This window comes from Esox lucius, chromosome 20 (genome assembly GCF_011004845.1).
Source record: "Esox lucius isolate fEsoLuc1 chromosome 20, fEsoLuc1.pri, whole genome shotgun sequence".
NCBI lineage: Eukaryota > Metazoa > Chordata > Actinopteri > Esociformes > Esocidae > Esox > Esox lucius.
In genome coordinates this window covers 42,548,890-42,569,303 of record NC_047588.1, presented here as the reverse complement: position 1 = coordinate 42,569,303, position 20,414 = coordinate 42,548,890, and the positions used below count along the sequence as shown (strand labels likewise).

At 41.8% G+C, this 20,414-nt stretch overlaps 1 protein-coding gene across 8 annotated transcripts in view; it reads left to right on the top strand.

The window, feature by feature from the left end:
• The window catches only part of LOC105027977 (zinc finger protein 239), a 52,098-nt gene that overhangs the window by 25,210 nt on the left and 6,474 nt on the right, over positions 1 to 20,414 (top strand). Inside the window, exons 1-6 of one of the 8 annotated variants that reach the window (XM_034288575.1) lie at positions 8,130 to 8,844; positions 9,020 to 9,153; positions 9,392 to 9,559; positions 11,143 to 11,350; positions 13,194 to 15,125; positions 19,932 to 20,018. In XM_034288575.1, the coding sequence (XP_034144466.1) occupies positions 9,557 to 9,559; positions 11,143 to 11,350; positions 13,194 to 14,407 (1,425 nt within the window). In that variant the 5' untranslated portion in view covers positions 8,130 to 8,844; positions 9,020 to 9,153; positions 9,392 to 9,556 and the 3' untranslated portion in view covers positions 14,408 to 15,125; positions 19,932 to 20,018. Of the gene's footprint in view, positions 1 to 1,489; positions 2,226 to 3,696; positions 3,807 to 5,378; positions 5,587 to 7,302; positions 8,845 to 9,019; positions 9,154 to 9,389; positions 9,560 to 11,142; positions 11,351 to 13,193; positions 15,136 to 15,753; positions 15,876 to 19,928; positions 20,140 to 20,414 lie in introns of those variants that run through there. The other 7 variants (XM_034288578.1, XM_034288576.1, XM_034288573.1 and 4 more) reach the window with 7 other exon arrangements.

Genomic DNA, 20,414 nt, shown 5'->3' with positions numbered 1-20,414 from the left:
TGTCTAGCGAAATTTTCAAAATATGTGACAAAATTATCTATGTCAACATCCAATACCTGCATTCAGCATAGGTATAGCTTTGTGGCGTAATTCTTAAAGACACAGCTTCTCACATGGGAAACCCAGGTTTGAATCCAGTGAGGGCAACAACATTTATCTAAACGCGGGTCACTGAAACGGCTTGTCTTTTTCCTTTTCTTGTTTGACTATACACTACTGTCCAAAAATGTGGGATCCTTGAGATTTTTTATTTTTTGTCCATTAATACTGTGTAGACATTGTTTACCCTTTAGATCCCAGTATAATTCCATAATGCTGCTGTAGATTACAGAGAATTCTCAAAATAAATAATTCATACAAACAGATATAGCACAAAAATGTATACAATTTCAAGATAACTTTGTTTTAAAGATCAGTCTTTAATTTGACATCACATCCATGTAACTTATAAATCCTTTTCTCCCATTTTGTAGACACTGAAACATCGACCTCTCACTCTTACTACTGTCCCACTGCGAGCGCAGCACCCATTTGCCACTACACAATATCTCTAATATCCTTAGAAACTAACTTCAGCAAGCAGTTGTGGTTGTTTCTATATGACGGATCGGTAGAAACAAGAAAGAACATCTAAGTTTGCGTAACAAAACACTGCGACTCTTTTTGGGCGAGATTGAGCTACATTTCCCACCAGTGTATAATGAAACCTACGCCCCCGGGCACAACTAACATCATAATTAAGTAAGCACAAGGCACACAGCTCTCAAGACATTGAAAGTACGTGTCGGCAGATGCAAGACATCATGATCAAGTGACGACGTCGTCAGTAAAGCACAACATTACTGGCTCCAGTCTTGGCTAGCTAGTGAAAATGACAGCTCGTCTCACAAGCGAAACACATTTGCGGCCAGACAACTTATCTATAGTCTGACATACGAACTGAATGAAATCGGAAAGAAACGCGATATAACATTCGACTAGTTTTCCTAGCCACTGAAATTCAACACTACTGTTGTTTGCTCCTTGGGGTTTAAGGCCGTGTGTCTCTGTAAAGCACTTTGGGACAACTGCTGTTGTAAAAAGGGCTTTATAAATACATTTGATCGATAGTTAGCCGACTACACAGCTAAATACTACCACATTTTCAATTACAAGACTGAGGAAGCAACCATTCGCGCTCCACAGCTGATGCGCTCGCCAATCAAGTTATCACGACCGGGTTACTGCTGTCATCTAAAATATATTACCAACATTAAATAGCATCAAATATAGACAAAACCAAACATATAGCCGTGTATTTGTTAATCACAACAACATCATTGTCGCTTTCAAAGAGCAAGGACGTTACCAACTTAGTATCACCAAACATCACAGAAACAACCTCTTCTAACAAAAAGTTAGAAGGACCTGAAACACATTGATGTAATCTACTAACTGTGTTGACACAGTGTCACTGCCCTAAGTAACCTTTATGATTTTAATCACACAGATGAGATTGCTGAAGTGGATACATTTCCTACACCTGGAGAGAAACAACAGGAAGATAAGAAGTCTCACCGCTGTCGATCACATGACCTAAAACTTCACCAGTGCATACATACAGGAGAGAAGCCTTACTCCTGTTCTGACTGTGGGAAGTATTTCTCTCATTTACGTAACCTAAAACTTCACCAGAACATACATACTGGAGAGAAGCCTTACTCTTGTTCAGACTGTGGGAAGAGTTTCTCTCGATTATATAGCCTTAAAGTTCACGAGCGCATACATACAGGAGAGAAGCCTTACTCCTGTTCTGACTGTGGGAAGGGTTTCTCTCAATTAAATAACCTAAAACTTCACCAGCACATGCATACTGGAGAGAAACCTTACTCCTGTTCTGACTGTGGGAAGTATTTCTCTCATTTACGTAACCTAAAAATTCACCAGCGCATACATACTGGAGAGAAGCCTTACTCTTGTTCAGACTGTGGGAAGTGTTTCTCTCAATTTTCTCAACTTACATGTCACCAGCGCATACATACAGGAGAGAAGCCTTACTCCTGTTCTGAATGTGGGAAGTGTTTCTGTCGATCACATTACCTAAAACTTCACCAGCGCATACATACAGGAGAGAAGCCTTACTTCTGTTCTGACTGTGGGAAGAGTTTCTCTCAGTCAAATAGCCTAAAATGTCACCAGCGCATACATACAGGAGAGAAGCCTTACTCTTGTTCAGACTGTGGGAAGTATTTCTCTCAATTAAATATCCTAAAACATCACCAGTACATACATACAGGAGAGAAGCCTTACTCCTGTTCTGACTGTGGGAAGGGTTTCTCGCAATTATCTCAACTTACACGTCACCAGCGCACACATACAGGAGAGAAGCCTTACTCCTGTACTGACTGTGGGAAACGTTTCAAACGTCTAGCTTCCCTTAAAACACATCACCGGATACATACTGGAGAATAATCCTTCTTCTTAACATAGGAAGTGCTTTTTCACAGTATCTAAACGTACTATTCCTCATAGAGTACTCACAGAAGAGAATACTGTCATCTTGTTCTTGCTGTTGGAAGCGTTTCTCTAAAATAAATCACCTAAAATCTTTTGGAAAGAGATTACATGCTTTGGAGACAGTCAGATACTGTACAGGAGGGACTATAAACTATAAATCACTCACTGACTAACAAGCTCCTTAAGAGCAGATGGTATTCACTCGAATGGATAAGGTTTGTTGAGAAAAGAGCATGATACAGGAAGCCGAGAGCCGAGGGTACCAGGAGCAGCATTCAGCGGCAGATCAACAATCTACACCAGGACCTGAAACAGATGATGTCAAACTACCCCCCTCCCCCTTGGTATTTGTCTATGAACCAGCAAATTACTCCAGTAAAACAGAAAACTTTCAAATGCTCTGTGTAGAAATGGGGAGGGCTTACATAGAACCCAAATAAGGACAAGGGGAGGGGATTGGAAGATGAAGTCTTGATAAACCGATCATTGAACAATTATGTAAAATGTGTACCTCCTTCATTAAGGTCATGAATAAAACATTATAAAAGGGCCTGGAGAATTCCGTAACATGTGATCAATCAATGACTCAAGAAGAGCAGTGATCTGATTCTTGGCTACTGGATCCTCCTGGAACCCAATGCTGTCTGTGCTGCTGATTGACTACTTTGAATAAACGTAGGAACTTGTAAGATATCTGTCTCCTTCTCAGTCTGTGTGTGTGTGTCTGATTGTCAAATGCTTGATTGTAATTCCTCTGATCCACAGCCATGTTTGTCAAATGATTGTCGCCAGAGACTAACCGCGTACTCCATAAATCCAAACTTAGACGTTATCAGTTCCCCCTCCGGTTCCATTATAGGCATCTGAGAGAGGTAGACGTGATCGTAGGTGAGAGTGGAAATCACCTGGCACTGGAAATCGCTTCTATTTGTTTCTACTTGTTTTGTTACTTTTAATATTTATGAGACTAATTTATGTAGCCTATGTATCTTTTTATTTATATGTGGGGCGCTGAACGGTGGGTTCACTGAGGGAGCCAAATAAGCTAGAACCGCTACAGAAATCACTGACCGGATGTAAGACTTTTAGCCAGTGGTGGCTTTTTATTAGAGAAGTGGTTCAACGACTTTTGTTTTTTTTACCGGGCTTTCTTCAGAAATACCGAGAACGCTCAGTAGGTGGCGGTAATGCACCTTTAAAGATTGTGTCAACTAACAGAAGAAGAACCATCTTGTTCGTTCCAGTTCCAGCACGTCATTTGTGTTTTTAATAACATTTCGTAAAACTAGAACAAAAGTATCGCTTAAATGGTAAGTGATCATACAACAGTATTTTAATAGTCTCTTTGATCTGTTTTAAAGAAATATTCTGTGGTGTGAATTTTTAGTGTAATTCACATTTTCTCACAAGACCAACAAATCCAGTTCATAAAACATAGCTGTAACCTTACTAGAACAGTTATCATCTACTTAGTTGGAAACGCATCGTACGGAGGAACGGGCTTTACGCTGGGTTTGTTTGTGTTGAGGGAAGCAGTGAATGTGAGACGGTACTGTGGTTGGTTATGTATACTGTAGTCGACTCACGTTGGTAAAGTAACTGCTTGTTATTTATAATATATACTAATTGCAGAATGCGTTGACGGTTCGTTCAAACTATATCCTTATTAGGCAAAGAAGACGGGTTATTATTCCCACTGCCTGAATTCATTTGTCAGATTTTGTCCACAAGGTTCACCGATCACCCATAACATTATGACCAATGACAGGTGAAGTGAATAACACTGATAATCTCGTTATCATGGCACCTGTCAGTGGGTGGGATACAGTGGACATAAAAAGTCTACACACCCCTGTTAAGATGCCAGGTTTTTGTGATGTTAAAGAATGAGACAAAGACAAATCATGTGAGAACCTTTTCCACTTTTAATGTGACCTATAATGTGATGCTTTGGGCAATGTTCTGTTGGGAAACCTTGGTCCTGACATTCATGTGGATGTTACTTTGACACGTACCACCTACCTAAGCATTGTTGCAGACCATGTGCACCCTTTCATGGCAACAGAATACCCTGATGGCATTGGCCTCTTTCAGCAGGATAATGCGCCCTGCCACAAAGCAAAAATTGTTCAGGAATGATTTGAACACAACAAGTTCAAGGTATTGACTTGGCCTCCAAATTCCCCAGATCTCAATCCAATTAAGCATCTGTGGGATGTGCTGGACATGCAGGTCAGATCCATGGAGGCCCCACCTCACAACTTACTGGACTTAAAGGATCTGATGCTAACGTCTTGGTGCCAGATACCACAGCACACCTTCAGAGGTCTAGTGGAGTCCATGCCTCGATGGGGCAGTCTGTTTTGACCGTAAAAGAGGGACCTACACAATATTAGGCTGGTGGTCCTAATGTTATGGCTGATTGGTGTATAATGGACTGAAATAGTCCACATGTCTCAATCATAGGTTTGGGCTGCTCAACACTCTCCATAATGTTCCGATCTGTCAGACTAGCTACATCAAAACATTTCTGGTCACGTGACGCCTGGTGCCTAAACACTGGTGCTGGTTAAGCGTCAATCAGATCACAGCCTCAGGTGTTAACATGAAACTGACAAAACCAATGAATTTAGTGCTGTGCCTAACAGAAAACCATAAAAGCAGTAAAGTAAACTGGGAATTTGTCACATACCTGCAGTTAATTAAGTGTTTTTGTTTAGGTCGTCTATGTACACTATCCTGCGGTCAAGTTATATTAAGTACACCTTAAGTATCTGACCCAGATCTGTTATGATAATATGATTGTTTGTTTTTGTGTTTGTATTCTCATCCAACATGTTCATCAGTCATGTGTGGGTCTGACTTGGTCTTTATTTCATCAGATGGAGGAGAAACCCAACCTGCTGCTCTCCTTCCACACTGAGGTCAAACAAGAACCACTAGATGCTGATTGTGACAGTAATGCTCAGTGTTCATTGGTGGATTCAGTGATGACATCGGTGAAGCAGGAAGACTGTAGTCAAGTGCTGGGACTGAATAATATAAAATGTGAAGAGGAGGAGAAGATGATTGGGGATTTAACTAATCAACGTAAGAACAGTATGTTATCATTGGTATGTCAGTGTGACCTGTATCAGGGTGACTAACAACTGTAGCCGTGGGAGGTGGGGGGCTGGGGGTGTGGCCTGTATCAGGGTGACTAACAACTGTAGCCGTGGGAGGTGGGGGGCTGGGGGTGTGGCCTGTTGTAGCCTCGGCACCCCTGAGGAGATTCTGTAAGCTACTTTTGTGTTCTCAGGTACTCACTGCCCCAACGCTGCGCTGTGTTGCTGGAGTAAACATGATGCATTACTGTGATATCTGTTCAGTGCTCTTCTCCCCCAGACAACTTATCTATAGTCTGACATACGAACTGAATGAAATCGGAAGAAACGCGATCTAACATTCGACGAGTTTTCCTAGCCATTGAAATTCAACACTACTGTTGTTTGCTCCTTGGGGTTTAAGGCCGCGTGTCTCTGTAAAGCACTTTGTGACAACTGCTGTTGTAAAAAGGGCTTTATAAATACATTTGATTGATAGTTAGCCGACTACACAGCTAAATACTGCAACATTTTCAATTACAAGGGGGACTGAGGAAGCAACCATTCGCGCTCCACAGCTGATGCGCTCGCCAATCAAGTTATCACGACCGGGTTACTGCTGTCATCTAAAATATATTACCAACATTAAATAGCAGCAAATATAGACAAAACCAAACATATAGCCGTGTATTTGTTAATCACAACAACATCATTGTCGCTTTCAAAGAGCAAGGACGTTACCAACTTAGTATCACCAGACAACACAGAAACAACCTCTTCTAACATTAAAAGTCGGGGCCACTTTGCCGCTAGCTTTTTGAGTAAAGAAATTATAAAAACTAATAAAAGTAAAATGACAACCTACCCTTTTTCATCCACGGGAATACATTAACACGTTTTTATCAGGTAGATTGTGATATTTACACAAATATTATTGTTACAGAAACACAGCCGTCTGCCGTTACGGGATCTAGAGGGATATTAATATTGTAAATGACTATTGTAGCTGGAAACGGTGATTTGTCAATGGAATATCTACATATGCGTTGTGACAGTTTGGCTTCCTGTCACAGCAGAGATGAGTTCAGGGGCTTTGTTCTCTGTGTATTTTCAGTTGAGAGACAGTGTCTCTTCTCTCCTCACTCAGTTACAAGAATTGTTATGCAGTTTCCAGCACACCACTGGTTAAATCAAACAGAAATTCAAATATAATGAAGGCTCTTCTGGGGTTTCCTGTTCTGCAAGGAAATGAAAGGAAAGCCGACATCTCTTCTGGCCTCACTCTCCAAAACAGTGTCAGGATGTCAACCATCCCGGCAGTCACCGGCCACCACATCTAAATAGAGGGCACAATGTGATTAGTGGGTACAGCTTTGACCAGGTGGAAGGTGCTACAAGTTCCTGACTTCTGGGGAAGTTCGAGAGCGCAACGTTTCCCTGCGCTTAAGTCTCACATGAACGAGGGGTGTGTGCCAGTCGAGTTGCCCAAGTGTCGACTTTTTTGCTTTTTAACAAAAAATATAATACATTTCTAAGTGACCCCATACTTTTGACCAGTAGTTTCTTGGTAAGCCTAGTGAAAATGTGACATTAAGATTTCGGAAATTGTTCTTGTGTTTATCACTGTTTTAACTCTCTGGGAATTGTCACATTGATGTAATCTACTAACTGTGTTGACACAGTGTCACTGCCTTAAGTAACCTTTATGATTTTAATCACACAGATGAGATTGCTGAAGTGGATACATTTCCTACACCTGGAGAGAAAAAACAGGAAGATGTAAAAGATAAGAAGTCTCACCGCTGTCCCCACTGTGGAAAATGTTTTCTATTTATGTCTATGTTAAAAAGACACATTAACATACATAGAAGAGAGAAGCCTTACTCTTGCTCTGACTGTGGGAAGTGTTTCTATCAATCACATGACCTAAAACTTCACCAGCGCATACATACAGGAGAGAAGCCTTACTCCTGTTCTGACTGTGGGAAGGGTTTCTCTCAGTTAAATAACCTAAAACTTCACCAGCGCATACATACAGGAGAGAAGCCTTACTCCTGTTCTGACTGTGGGAAGTATTTCTCTCAATTACATAACCTAAAACATCACCAGCACATACATACAGGAGAGAAGCCTTACTCCTGTTCTGACTGTGGGAAGGGTTTCTCGCAATTATCTCACCTTACACGTCACCAGCGCACACATACAGGAGAGAAGCCTTGCTTCTGTTCTGACTGTGGGAATTTTTTCCCAGATTTTGGTACCCTGAAAATTCATCAGCGAATTCATACTCAAGAAAAACCTTACTCCTGTTCTAATTGTGGGAAGGGTTTCTCTCGATTATACAGCCTTAAAGTTCATGAGCGCATACATACAGGAGAGAAGCCTTACTCTTGTACTGACTGTGGGAATAGTTTCTCTCAATTAGGTAGCCTTAATGCTCACCAGCGCATTCATACAGGAGAGAAGCCTTTCTCCTGTACTGACTGTGGGAAACATTTCAAACATCTAGCTTCCCTTAAAACACATCACCGGATACATACTGGAGAATAATCCTTCTTCTTAACATAGGAAGTGCTTTTTCACAGTATCTAAACGTACTATTCCTCATAGAGTACTCACAGAAGAGAATACTGTCACCTTGTTCTTGCTGTTGGAAGCGTTTCTCTAAAATAAATCACCTAAAATCTTTTGGAAAGAGATTACATGCTTTGGAGACAGTCAGATACTGTACAGGAGAGACTATAGACTATAAATCACTCACTGACTAACAAGCTCCTTAAGAGCAGATGGTATTCACTCGAATGGATACGGTTTGTTGAGAAAAGAGCATGGTACAGGAAGCCAAGAGCCGAGGGTACCAGGAGCAGCGTTCAGCGGCAGATCAACAATCTACACCAGGATCTGAAACAGATGATGTCAAACTACCCCCTCCCCTTTGGTATTTGTCTATGAACCAGCAAATGACTCCAATAAAACAGAACTTTCAAATACTCTGTGAGGAAATGGGGAGGGCTTACATAGAACCCAAATAAGGACAAGGGGAGGGGATTGGAAGATGAAGTCATGATAAACCGATCATTGAACAATTATGTAAAATGTGTACCTCCTTCATTAAGGTCATGAATAAAAACATAAAAGGGCCTGGAGAATTCTGTAACATGTGATCAATCAATGACTCGAGAAGAGCAGTGATCTGATTCTTGGCTACTGGATCCTCCTGGAACCCAACGCTGTCTGTACAGCTGATTGACTCCTTCGAATAAACGTAGGAACTTGTAAGATATCTGTCTCCTTCTCAGTCTGTGTGTGTGTGTCTGATTGTCAAATGCTTGATTGTAATTCCTCTGATCCACAGCCATGTTTGTCAAATTATTGTTGCCAAAGAGACTAACCGCGTACTCCATAAATCCAAACTTAGACCTTATCAGTTCCCCCTCCAGTTCCATTATAGGCATCTGAGAGAGGTAGACACGGTCGTCGGTGAGACTGGAAATCACCTGGCACTGGTAATCACCTGGCACTGGAAATCACCTGGCACTGGAAATCACCTGGCACTGGTAATCACCTGGCACTGGTAATCGCTTCTATTTGTTTCTACTTGTTTTGTTACTTTTAATATTTATGAGAGTAATTTATGTAGCCTATATATATTTTTATTTATATGTGGGGCGCTGAACGGTGGGTTCACCGAGGGAGCCAAATAAGCTAGAACCGCTACAGAAATCACTGACCGGATGTAAGACTTTTAGCCAGTGGTGCCTTTTAGAGAAGTGGTTCAACGACATGTGTTTTTTTTTTTTACCGGGCTGCAGCTGGTTTTCTTCAGAAACACCGAGAACACTCAGTAGGTGGCGGTAATGCACCTTAAAAGATTGTGTCAACTAACAGAAGAAGAACCATCTTGTTCGTTCCAGTTCCAGCACTTCATTTGTGTTTTTAATAACATTTCGTAAAACTAGAACAAAAGTATCGCTTAAATGGTAAGTGATCATACAACAGTATTTTAATAGTCTCTGGTCTGTTTTAAAGAAATATTCTGTGGTGTGAACGTTTAGTGTAATTCACATTTTCTCACAAGACCAACAAATCCAGTTCATAAAACATAGCTGTAACGTTACTAGGACATTGAAAACGAACAGTTATCATCTACTTAGTTGGAAACGCATCGTACGGAGGAACGGGCTTTACGCTGGGTTTGTTTGTGTTGAGGGAAGCAGTGAATGTGAGACGGTACTGTGGTTGGTTATGTATACTGTAGTCGACTCACGTTGGTAAAGTAACTGCTTGTTATTTATAATATTTACTAATTGCAGAATGCGTTGACGGTTCGTTCAAACTATATCCTTATTAGGCAAAGAAGACGGGTTATTATTCCCACTGCCTGAATTCATTTGTCAGATTTTGTCCACAAGGTTCACCGATCAGCCATAACATTATGACCAATGACAGGTGAAGTGAATAACACTGATAATCTCGTTATCATGGCACCTGTCAGTGGGTGGGATACAGTGGACATAAAAAGTCTACACACCCCTGTTAAGATGCCAGGTTTTTGTGAAGTTAAAGAATGAGACAAAGACAAATCATGTGAGAACCTTTTCCACTTTTAATGTGACCTATAATGTGATGCTTTGGGCAATGTTCTGTTGGGAAACCTTGGTCCTGACATTCATGTGGATGTTACTTTGACACGTACCACCTACCTAAGCATTGTTGCAGACCATGTGCACCCTTTCATGGCAACAGTATTCCCTGATGGCATTGGCCTCTTTCAGCAGGATAATGCGCCCTGCCACAAAGCAGAAATTGTTCAGGAATGATTTGAACACAACAAGTTCAAGGTATTGACTTGGCCTCCAAATTCCCCAGATCTCAATCCAATTAAGCATCTGTGGGATGTGCTGGACATGCAGGTCAGATCCATGGAGGCCCCACCTCACAACTTACTGGACTTAAAGGATCTGATGCTAACGTCTTGGTGCCAGATACCACAGCACACCTTCAGAGGTCTAGTGGAGTCCATGCCTCGATGGGGCAGTCTGTTTTGACCGTAAAAGAGGGACCTACACAATATTAGGCTGGTGGTCCTAATGTTGTGGCTGATTGGTGTATAATGGACTGAAATAGTCCACATGTCTCAATCATAGGTTTGGGCTGCTCAACACTCTCCATAATGTTCCGATCTGTCAGACTAGTTACATCAAAACATTTCTGGTCACGTGACGCCTGGTGCCTAAACACTGGTGCTGGTTAAGCGTCAATCAGATCACAGCCTCAGGTGTTAACATGAAACTGACAAAACCAATGAATTTAGTGCTGTGCCTAACAGAAAACCATAAAAGCAGTAAAGTAAACTGGGAATTTGTCACATACCTGCAGTTAATTAAGTGTTTTTGTTTAGGTCGTCTATGTACACTATCCTGCGGTCAAGTTATATTAAGTACACCTTAAGTATCTGACCCAGATCTGTTATGATAATATGATTGTTTGTTTTTGTGTTTGTATTCTCATCCAACATGTTCATCAGTCATGTGTGGGTCTGACTTGGTCTTTATTTCATCAGATGGAGGAGAAACCCAACCTGCTGCTCTCCTTCCACACTGAGGTCAAACAAGAACCACTAGATGCTGATTGTGACAGTAATGCTCAGTGTTCATTGGTGGATTCAGTGATGACATCGGTGAAGCAGGAAGACTGTAGTCAAGTGCTGGGACTGAATAATATAAAATGTGAAGAGGAGGAGAAGATGATTGGGGATTTAACTAATCAACGTAAGAACAGTATGTTATCATTGGTATGTCAGTGTGACCTGTATCAGGGTGACTAACAACTGTAGCCGTGGGAGGTGGGGGGCTGGGGGTGTGGCCTGTATCAGGGTGACTAACAACTGTAGCCGTGGGAGGTGGGGGGCTGGGGGTGTGGCCTGTTGTAGCCTCGGCACCCCTGAGGAGATTCTGTAAGCTACTTTTGTGTTCTCAGGTACTCACTGCCCCAACGCTGCGCTGTGTTGCTGGAGTAAACATGATGCATTACTGTGATATCTGTTCAGTGCTCTTCTCCCCAGTATCAGGGGGACTAAAACACTGATTCTACTTACACGAAAGATGTTAGACTATGACATCTACATTTCTCCAGACAGGTTTATCTAAGCTTCAGTTTTATTTACATCCTCTAATCATTGCCCAAAGAGTGCAGATGGATATTTTCAGGCATGCAGGTATCTTTTTATTTTCTCGTCTTTTCACTCGACGAAGAAGTCAGTTTTTTTCACCTCTATTGATCGTTATTGTATCAGTGTCATTCAAGCATGAAAGAATAACAATCGTTGTTGTGCCATGAAATGAATTAACTTTGGCAGTGTAAAATTCACCTTCAGTCTGGCTAGAAATTGTTCAGTTCTTATGACTATTCCAAGTCATAAGTTAGTAGATAGGAGTAAGCCTATAACTGCTAATAAGATGTTTTAACGGCCAGTGGCAAAAGCCATACAGTTCATAGATGCTGTTTGTGGTGGAAGTAAACTTAATAAGAAACGTTAGTCAGTTTAACACAGTGCTCAATGGTGTCTAGCGAAATTTTCAAAATATGTGACAAAATTATCTATGTCAACATCCAATACCTGCATTCAGCATAGGTATAGCTTTGTGGCGTAATTCTTAAAGACACAGCTTCTCACATGGGAAACCCAGGTTTGAATCCAGTGAGGGCAACAACATTTATCTAAACGCGGGTCACTGAAACGGCTTGCATTGTTCCTTTTCTTGTTTGACTATACACTACTGTCCAAAAATGTGGGATCCTTGAGATTTTTTATTTTTTGTCCATTAATACTGTGTAGACATTGTTTACCCTTTAGATCCCAGTATAATTCCATAATGCTGCTGTAGATTACAGAGAATTCTCAAAATAAATAATAATTCATACAAACAGATATAGTACAAATTTATAAACATTTCAAGATAACTTTGTTTTAAAGATCACAGTCTTTAATTTGACATCACATCCATGTAACTTATAAATCCTTTTCTCCCATTTTGTAGACACTGAAACATCGACCTGAATGAACTGAATGAAATCGGAAGAAACGCAATATAACATTCGACTAGTTTTCCTAGCCACTGAAATTCAACACTACTGTTGTTTGCTCCTTGGGGTTTAAGGCCGTGTGTCTCTGTAAAGCACTTTGTGACAACTGCTGTTGTAAAAAGGGCTTTATAAATACATTTGATCGATAGTTAGCCGACTACACAGCTAAATACTACAACATTTTCAATTACAAGACTGAGGAAGCAACCATTCGCGCTCCACAGCTGATGCGCTCGCCAATCAAGTTATCACGACCGGGTTACTGCTGTCATCTAAAATATATTAACAACATTAAATATCATCAAATATAGACAAAACCAAACATATAGCCGTGTATTTGTTAATCACAACAACATCATTGTCGCTTTCAAAGAGCAAGGACGTTACCAACTTAGTATCACCAAACATCACAGAAACAACCTCTTCTAACAAAAAGTTAGAAGGACCTGAAACACATTGATGTAATCTACTAACTGTGTTGACACAGTGTCACTGCCCTAAGTAACCTTTATGATTTTAATCACACAGATGAGATTGCTGAAGTGGATATATTTCCTACACCTGGAGAGAAACAAAAGGAAGATAAGAAGTCTCACCGCTGTCGATCACATGACCTAAAACTTCACCAGCGCATACATACAGGAGAGAAGCCTTACTCCTGTTCTGACTGTGGGAAGTATTTCTCTAATGTACGTACCCTAAAACTTCACCAGAACATACATACTGGAGAGAAGCCTTACTCTTGTTCAGACTGTGGGAAGAGTTTCTCTCGATTATATAGCCTTAAAGTTCACGAGCGCATACATACAGGAGAGAAGCCTTACTCCTGTTCTGACTGTGGGAAGGGTTTCTCTCAATTAAATAACCTAAAACTTCACCAGCACATGCATACTGGAGAGAAACCTTACTCCTGTTCTGACTGTGGGAAGTATTTCTCTCATTTACGTAACCTAAAAATTCACCAGCGCATACATACTGGAGAGAAGCCTTACTCTTGTTCAGACTGTGGGAAGTGTTTCTCTCAATTTTCTCAACTTACATGTCACCAGCGCATACATACAGGAGAGAAGCCTTACTCCTGTTCTGACTGTGGGAAGTGTTTCTATCGATCACATGACCTAAAACTTCACCAGTGCATACATACAGGAGAGAAGCCTTACTCCTGTTCTGACTGTGGGAAGAGTTTCTCTCAGTCAAATAACCTAAAACGTCACCAGCGCATACATACAGGAGAGAAGCCTTACTCTTGTTCAGACTGTGGGAAGTATTTCTCTCAATTAAATATCCTAAAACATCACCAGTACATACATACAGGAGAGAAGCCTTACTCCTGTTCTGACTGTGGGAAGGGTTTCTCGCAATTATCTCAACTTACACGTCACCAGCGCACACATACAGGAGAGAAGCCTTGCTTCTGTTCTGACTGTGGGAATTTTTTCCCAGATTCTGGTACCCTGAAAATTCATCAGCGAATACATACTCAAGAAAAACCTTACTCCTGTTCTAATTGTGGGAAGGGTTTCTCTCGATTAGACAGCCTTAAAGTTCATGAGCGCATACATACAGGAGAGAAGCCTTACTCTTGTACTGACTGTGGGAATAGTTTCTCTGAATTAGGTAGCCTTAATGCTCACCAGCGCATACATACAGGAGAGAAGCCTTTCTCCTGTACTGACTGTGGGAAACGTTTCAAACGTCTAGCTTCCCTTAAAACACATCACCGGATACATACTGGAGAATAATCCTTCTTCTTAACATAGCAAGTGCTTTTTCACAGTATCTAAACGTACTATTCCTCATAGAGTACTCACAGAAGAGAATACTGTCACCTTGTTCTTGCTGTTGGAAGCGTTTCTCTAAAATAAATCACCTAAAATCTTTTGGAAAGAGATTACATGCTTTGGAGACAGTCAGATACTGTACAGGAGAGACTATAAACTATAAATCACTCACTGACTAACAAGCTCCTTAAGAGCAGATGGTATTCACTCGAATGGATACGGTTTGTTGAGAAAAGAGCATGGTACAGGAAGCCAAGAGCCGAGGGTACCAGGAGCAGCGTTCAGCGGCAGATCAACAATCTACACCAGGACCTGAAACAGATGATGTCAAACTACCCCCCTCCCCCTTGGTATTTGTCTATGAACCAGCAAATGACTCCAATAAAACAGAACTTTCAAATGCTCTGTGAGGAAATGGGGAGGGCTTACATAGAACCCAAATAAGGACAAGGGGAGGGGATTGGAAGATGAAGTCATGATAAACCGATCATTGAACAATTATGTAAAATGTGTACCTCCTTCATTAAGGTCATGAATAAAACATTATAAGAGGGCCTGGAGAATTCCGTAACATGTGATCAATCAATGACTCAAGAAGAGCAGTGATCTGATTCTTGGCTACTGGATCCTCCTGGAACCCAACGCTGTCTGTGCTGCTGATTGACTACTTTGAATAAACGTAGGAACTTGTAAGATATCTGTCTCCTTCTCTGTGTGTGTGTGTGTGTGTGTGTGTGTGTGTGTGTGTGTGTGTGTGTGTGTGTGTGTGTGTGTGTGTGTGTGTGTGTGTGTGTGTGTGTGTGTGTGTGTGTGTGTGTGTGTGTGTGTGTGTGTGTGTGTCTGTCTGATTGTCAAATGCTTGATTGTAATTCCTCTGATCCACAGCCATGTTTGTCAAATGATTGTCGCCCGAGACTAACCGCGTACTCCATAAATCCAAACTTAGATGTTATCAATTCCCCCTCCGGTTCCATTATAGGCATCTGAGAGAAGTAGACGTGATCGTAGGTGAGAGTGGAAATCACCTGGCACTGGAAATCGCTTCTATTTGTTTCTACTTGTTTTGTTACTTTTAATATTTATGAGACTAATTTATGTAGCCTATGTATCTTTTTATTTATATGGGGGGCGCTGAACGGTGGGTTCACCGAGGGAGCCAAATAAGCTAGAACCGCTACAGAAATCACTGACCGGATGTAAGACTTTTAGCCAGTGGTGGCTTTTTACGAGAGAAGTGGTTCAACGACTTGTGTTTTTTTTACCGGGCTTTCTTTAGAAATACCGAGAACGCTCAGTAGGAGCGATAATGCACCTTTAAAGATTGTGTCAACTAACAGAAGAAGAACCATCTTGTTCGTTCCAGTTCCAGCACGTCATTTGTGTTTTTAATAACATTTCGTAAAACTAGAACAAAAGTATCGCTTAAATGGTAAGTGATCTTACAACAGTATTTTAATAGTCTCTGATCTGTTTTAAAGAAATATTCTGTGGTGTGAACGTTTATTGTAATTCACATTTTCTCACAAGACCAACAAATCCAGTTCATAAAACATAGCTGTAACGTTACTATGACATTGAAAACGAACAGTTATCATCTACTTAGTTGGAAACGCATCGTACGGAGGAACGGGCTTTACGCTGGGTTTGTTTGTGTTGAGGGAAGCAGTGAATGTGAGACGGTACTGTGGTTGGTTATGTATACTGTAGTCGACTCACGTTGGTAAAGTAACTGCTTGTTATTTATAATATTTACTAATTGCAGAATGCGTTGACGGTTCGTTCAAACTATATCCTTATTAGGCAAAGAAGACGGGTTATTATTCCCACTGCCTGAATTCATTTGTCAGATGTTGTCCACAAGGTTCACCGATCAGCCATAACATTATGACCAATGACAGGTGAAGTGAATAACACTGATAATCTCGTTATCATGGCACCTGTCAGTGGGTGGGATACAGTGGACATAAAAAGTCTACACACCCCTGTTAAGATGCCAGGTTTTTGTGATGTTAAAGAATGAGACAAAGACAAATCATGTGAGAACCTTTTCCACTTTTAATGTGACCTATAACGTGATGCTTTGGGCAATGTTCTGTTGGGAAACCTTGGTCCTGACATTCATGTGGATGTTACTTTGACACGTACCACCAACCTAAGCATTGTTGCAGACCATGTGCACCCTTTCATGGCAACAGTATTCCCTGATGGCATTGGCCTCTTTCAGCAGGATAATGCGCCCTGCCACAAAGCAAAAATTGTTCAGGAATGATTTGAACACAACAAGTTCAAGGTATTGACTTGGCCTCCAAATTCCCCAGATCTCAATCCAATTAAGCATCTGTGGGATGTGCTGGACATACAGGTCAGATCCATGGAGGCCCCACCTCACAACTTACTGGACTTAAAGGATCTGATGCTAACGTCTTGGTGCCAGATACCACAGCACACCTTCAGAGGTCTAGTGGAGTCCGTGCCTCGATGGGGCAGTCTGTTTTGACCGTAAAAGAGGGACCTACACAATATTAGGCTGGTGGTCCTAATGTTATGGCTGATTGGTGTATAATGGACTGAAATAGTCCACGTGTCTCAATCATAGGTTTGGGCTGCTCAACACTCTCCATAATGTTCCGATCTGTCAGACTAGCTACATCGAAACATTTCTGGTCACGTGACGCCGGGTGCCTAAACACTGGTGCTGGTTAAGCGTCAATCAGATCACAGCCTCAGGTGTTAACATCAAACTGGCAAAACCAATAACTTTGAATGAATGTTGTTTTTGTTGTGAGAGATGTGAGATTACTGAGAGATTGTGAATGAGAGAGAGACAGCAGGAGGGAGACAGAGAGGTCATCAGTGAAGGGGCGACGGTGTTAGCAGTGAAGGGGCGACGGTGTTAGCAGTGAAGGGGCGACGGTGTTAGCAGTGAAGGGGCGACGGTGTTAGCAGTGAAGGGGCGACTCCCGGATGCTGTTCTTCTAGGCAGAGTTCTTCCTCTTTCCTGTGTCTCTGTTCCAACTTAATTTTAATTTTTTATTGGCAAATGACTTTGAGATTACTTTTTCTTTGAAACGCTGCCTAGAAGGCCGGCATCCCAGAGTCGCCTCTTCACTGCTGACATGTGGACTGGGGTTTTTCAGGTACTATTTTATGAAGCTGCCAATTAAAGACTTGAGGCATCTGTTTCTCAAACTAGACACTAATGTATTGGTCCTTTTGCTCAGTTGTGCACCTGGGCCTCCCACTCCTTTCTATTCTGGTTAGAACCAGATTACGCTGTTTTGTGAAGGAGGAACAACATATTGTTGTACGAGATATTCCATGAAAGAAACTGCCAAAATATCGAAGATCTTTCATTTCTCAGAACAAAAATAGACTGATGAATTTCAGAAGAAACTTCTTTGTTTCTGGTCATTTTGAGCCTGTAATTGCACCCACAAATGCTGATGCTCCAGATATTCAACTAGTTAGAAGAAGGCCAGTTTTATTGCTTCTTTAATCTGCACAACAGTTTTCTGCCATGCCAACATATAAGTATGTGTTGCCATTTTCAAGGTGGGAGAGGGCGGTGTGTAACATCAGGGCGATGGCCTCGTCCATGGATCTATTGGGGCGTGTCAGGAAGGGTGGAGCACATGGGAGTTCTTGCACCCCCAGAGGACATGGCCTGGAATGTCATGTGGCCCTGGTGACTTCTGAGGGTTCACAGTTTTAAGGGACAGAGGGTAGTTGTCCTGGTCCTCAGCAAGCCTTCCAGAAGGAATGGCGTTGGTCGCCTCAAACCGTGCATAGAAGGAGTTGAGGTCGTCGGGGAGGGAGGCGGCAGGCTGGGCATCATTGCTGTTAGACAACTTTATAGCCTGTAATGTGTCGCTGTCCACACCACATGTGTCTGGGGTCAGAGCTGTTGTAGTTAGATTCCAGCTTATCCCTGCAGTCTCTTTTGGCATTTCTGATGGCCTTCCATAGGTCATATCTGGACCTCCTCAGAACCTCCAGGTCCCTGGAACTATCGACAGGGGACAGTGCTCTGAGAAAAGCACGGACATTACCATTAACCAAGAGCTTTTGGTTGGGGAAAGTCCTCACATTAACCCTCGAGGTAACATAATCAATGCACTTGGAGATATATTCTGTTCCCATCTGCTGCATCACAGCAGACATGCCTGTCTTGTGTAGGCTAGTCCAGGGATATGTCAGCTGCTTTAAACCATACGTATATATAACCATCAATTTACATGCATTTCAAAGCAGTCCTGTAGAGCAGTAATGGATCCCTCATTGCAGTGTTGAACTGCCTGGGTTATAGGCTATAGGATGGGAGGAGCAGAATCGATGTGTGATCTGACTTACCAAAAGCTGGGAGTGGTTTGTAGCTATTTCATATTTATGTATAACAATGGTCTAGAGTCTGATCACCCCGGGTAGGAAAGTTAATGTGCTGCTGGTATTTTGGTAAAACCTTCTTCATATCTGCTCTATTAAAATCCCCAATAACAATAGCAGCTGCCTCAGGGGGTGCGCCCTCTAGTCCATTTATTACTCCGTATTGGTCTTCCATGCGTTTTATCCACCTGTGGGGGTGTATATAAATGCTGTAATAATAGAAGGTAGATGGGCCATATCTTTGCAGTCAGTCGCTTCAGGTCTGGAGAACAGTGTGTTGAAAGTACTGCAACATCCGAGCCCCAGCAATAATTAACCATATTGCAGACCCTTCTGCCCATAGGTTTACCTGACACTGAAGTCCTGGCCTGCCGGTAGATAGAAAAGCTGTTTGCTCCTTGGGGTTTGAGGCCGGGTGTTTCTGTAAAAGCACTTTGTGACAACTGCTGATGTAAAAAGGGCTTTATAAATACATTTGATTGAAAAGCCAGCAGGGGTGATGGCCAAGTCGGACACCGTGGGATCAAACCAGGTCTCTACAAACACTAGCGCACAACAGTTTGCTATGTCCTGCTGAAAGTTAATCCGTGTGAGTAGTTTGTGCATTTTATGTGATTCATTAACTCTCAAATGGACATAGTTTTCAACTAGCCTATATACTACAACAGCATAATAGTATTCCTGAAAATACAGTTAAGGCTTTTGGTTTTGGTGTGCCACCTTAAGATTTTCAGTGGCCCTATCTGTCCACCCCTATGAAAAATCTGGGGGTGCCATTGGTTCAAGACTTGATAATTAGACTGTAGAATAATGTAGTTTCATATGTAATAAATCAGATTGGACAGCTCCATGTCTTTCAAAACCCTATCAGATGGATGTATCAGTGTCATGGGACTCTGTCGACCGCAGTGGCAGCATAGGGGTGACCACGCTTTTCACCTTTCAACCTCGGCCACCACATTGCTCAGCGTCTGACTCTGTACTGCTGTTAAGTTAAATGAAGTTCTCCTTATTGTATCTGACCCAGGTCTGCTGTCATTGAAATGACCCCAAACATGTCCATCAGTCATGTATGGGTCTGATTTGGTCTTTATTTCAACAGAGGGAGGACAAACCCAGCCTGCTGCTCTCCTTCCACACTGAACCCAAACAAGAGTCACTGGATTCTGATTGTGGCAGTGGAGCTCAGTGTTCATTGGTGGATTCAGAGATTACATCAGTGAAGCAGGAAGACTGCAGTCAAACACTGGGAATGAATTATATTAAATATGAAGGGAAGGAGGAGAAGATTGGGGATTTAATTAATAAAGGTAAGAACACAGTGATCAGTGTCGGCACATCTGGGTGCCCAATATTAGAGTGACTAAGGATTTATTCAGATAGCTGTGGGAAGTAGAGGTGCTTGGTGTGGCAGCCCCAATTATTGTTGCCTCAGCACCCCTGAGGAGATTCTGAAAGTCATTTTTCCTTGTGATCTCTGCCACTTGCACTACCACTTTGCTATCTTAGCAAGTTTTATTTTGATTTTAATTTATTTGGATCCCCATAAGCTGATGCAAAGAAACATCAGCTACTCTTCCTGGGG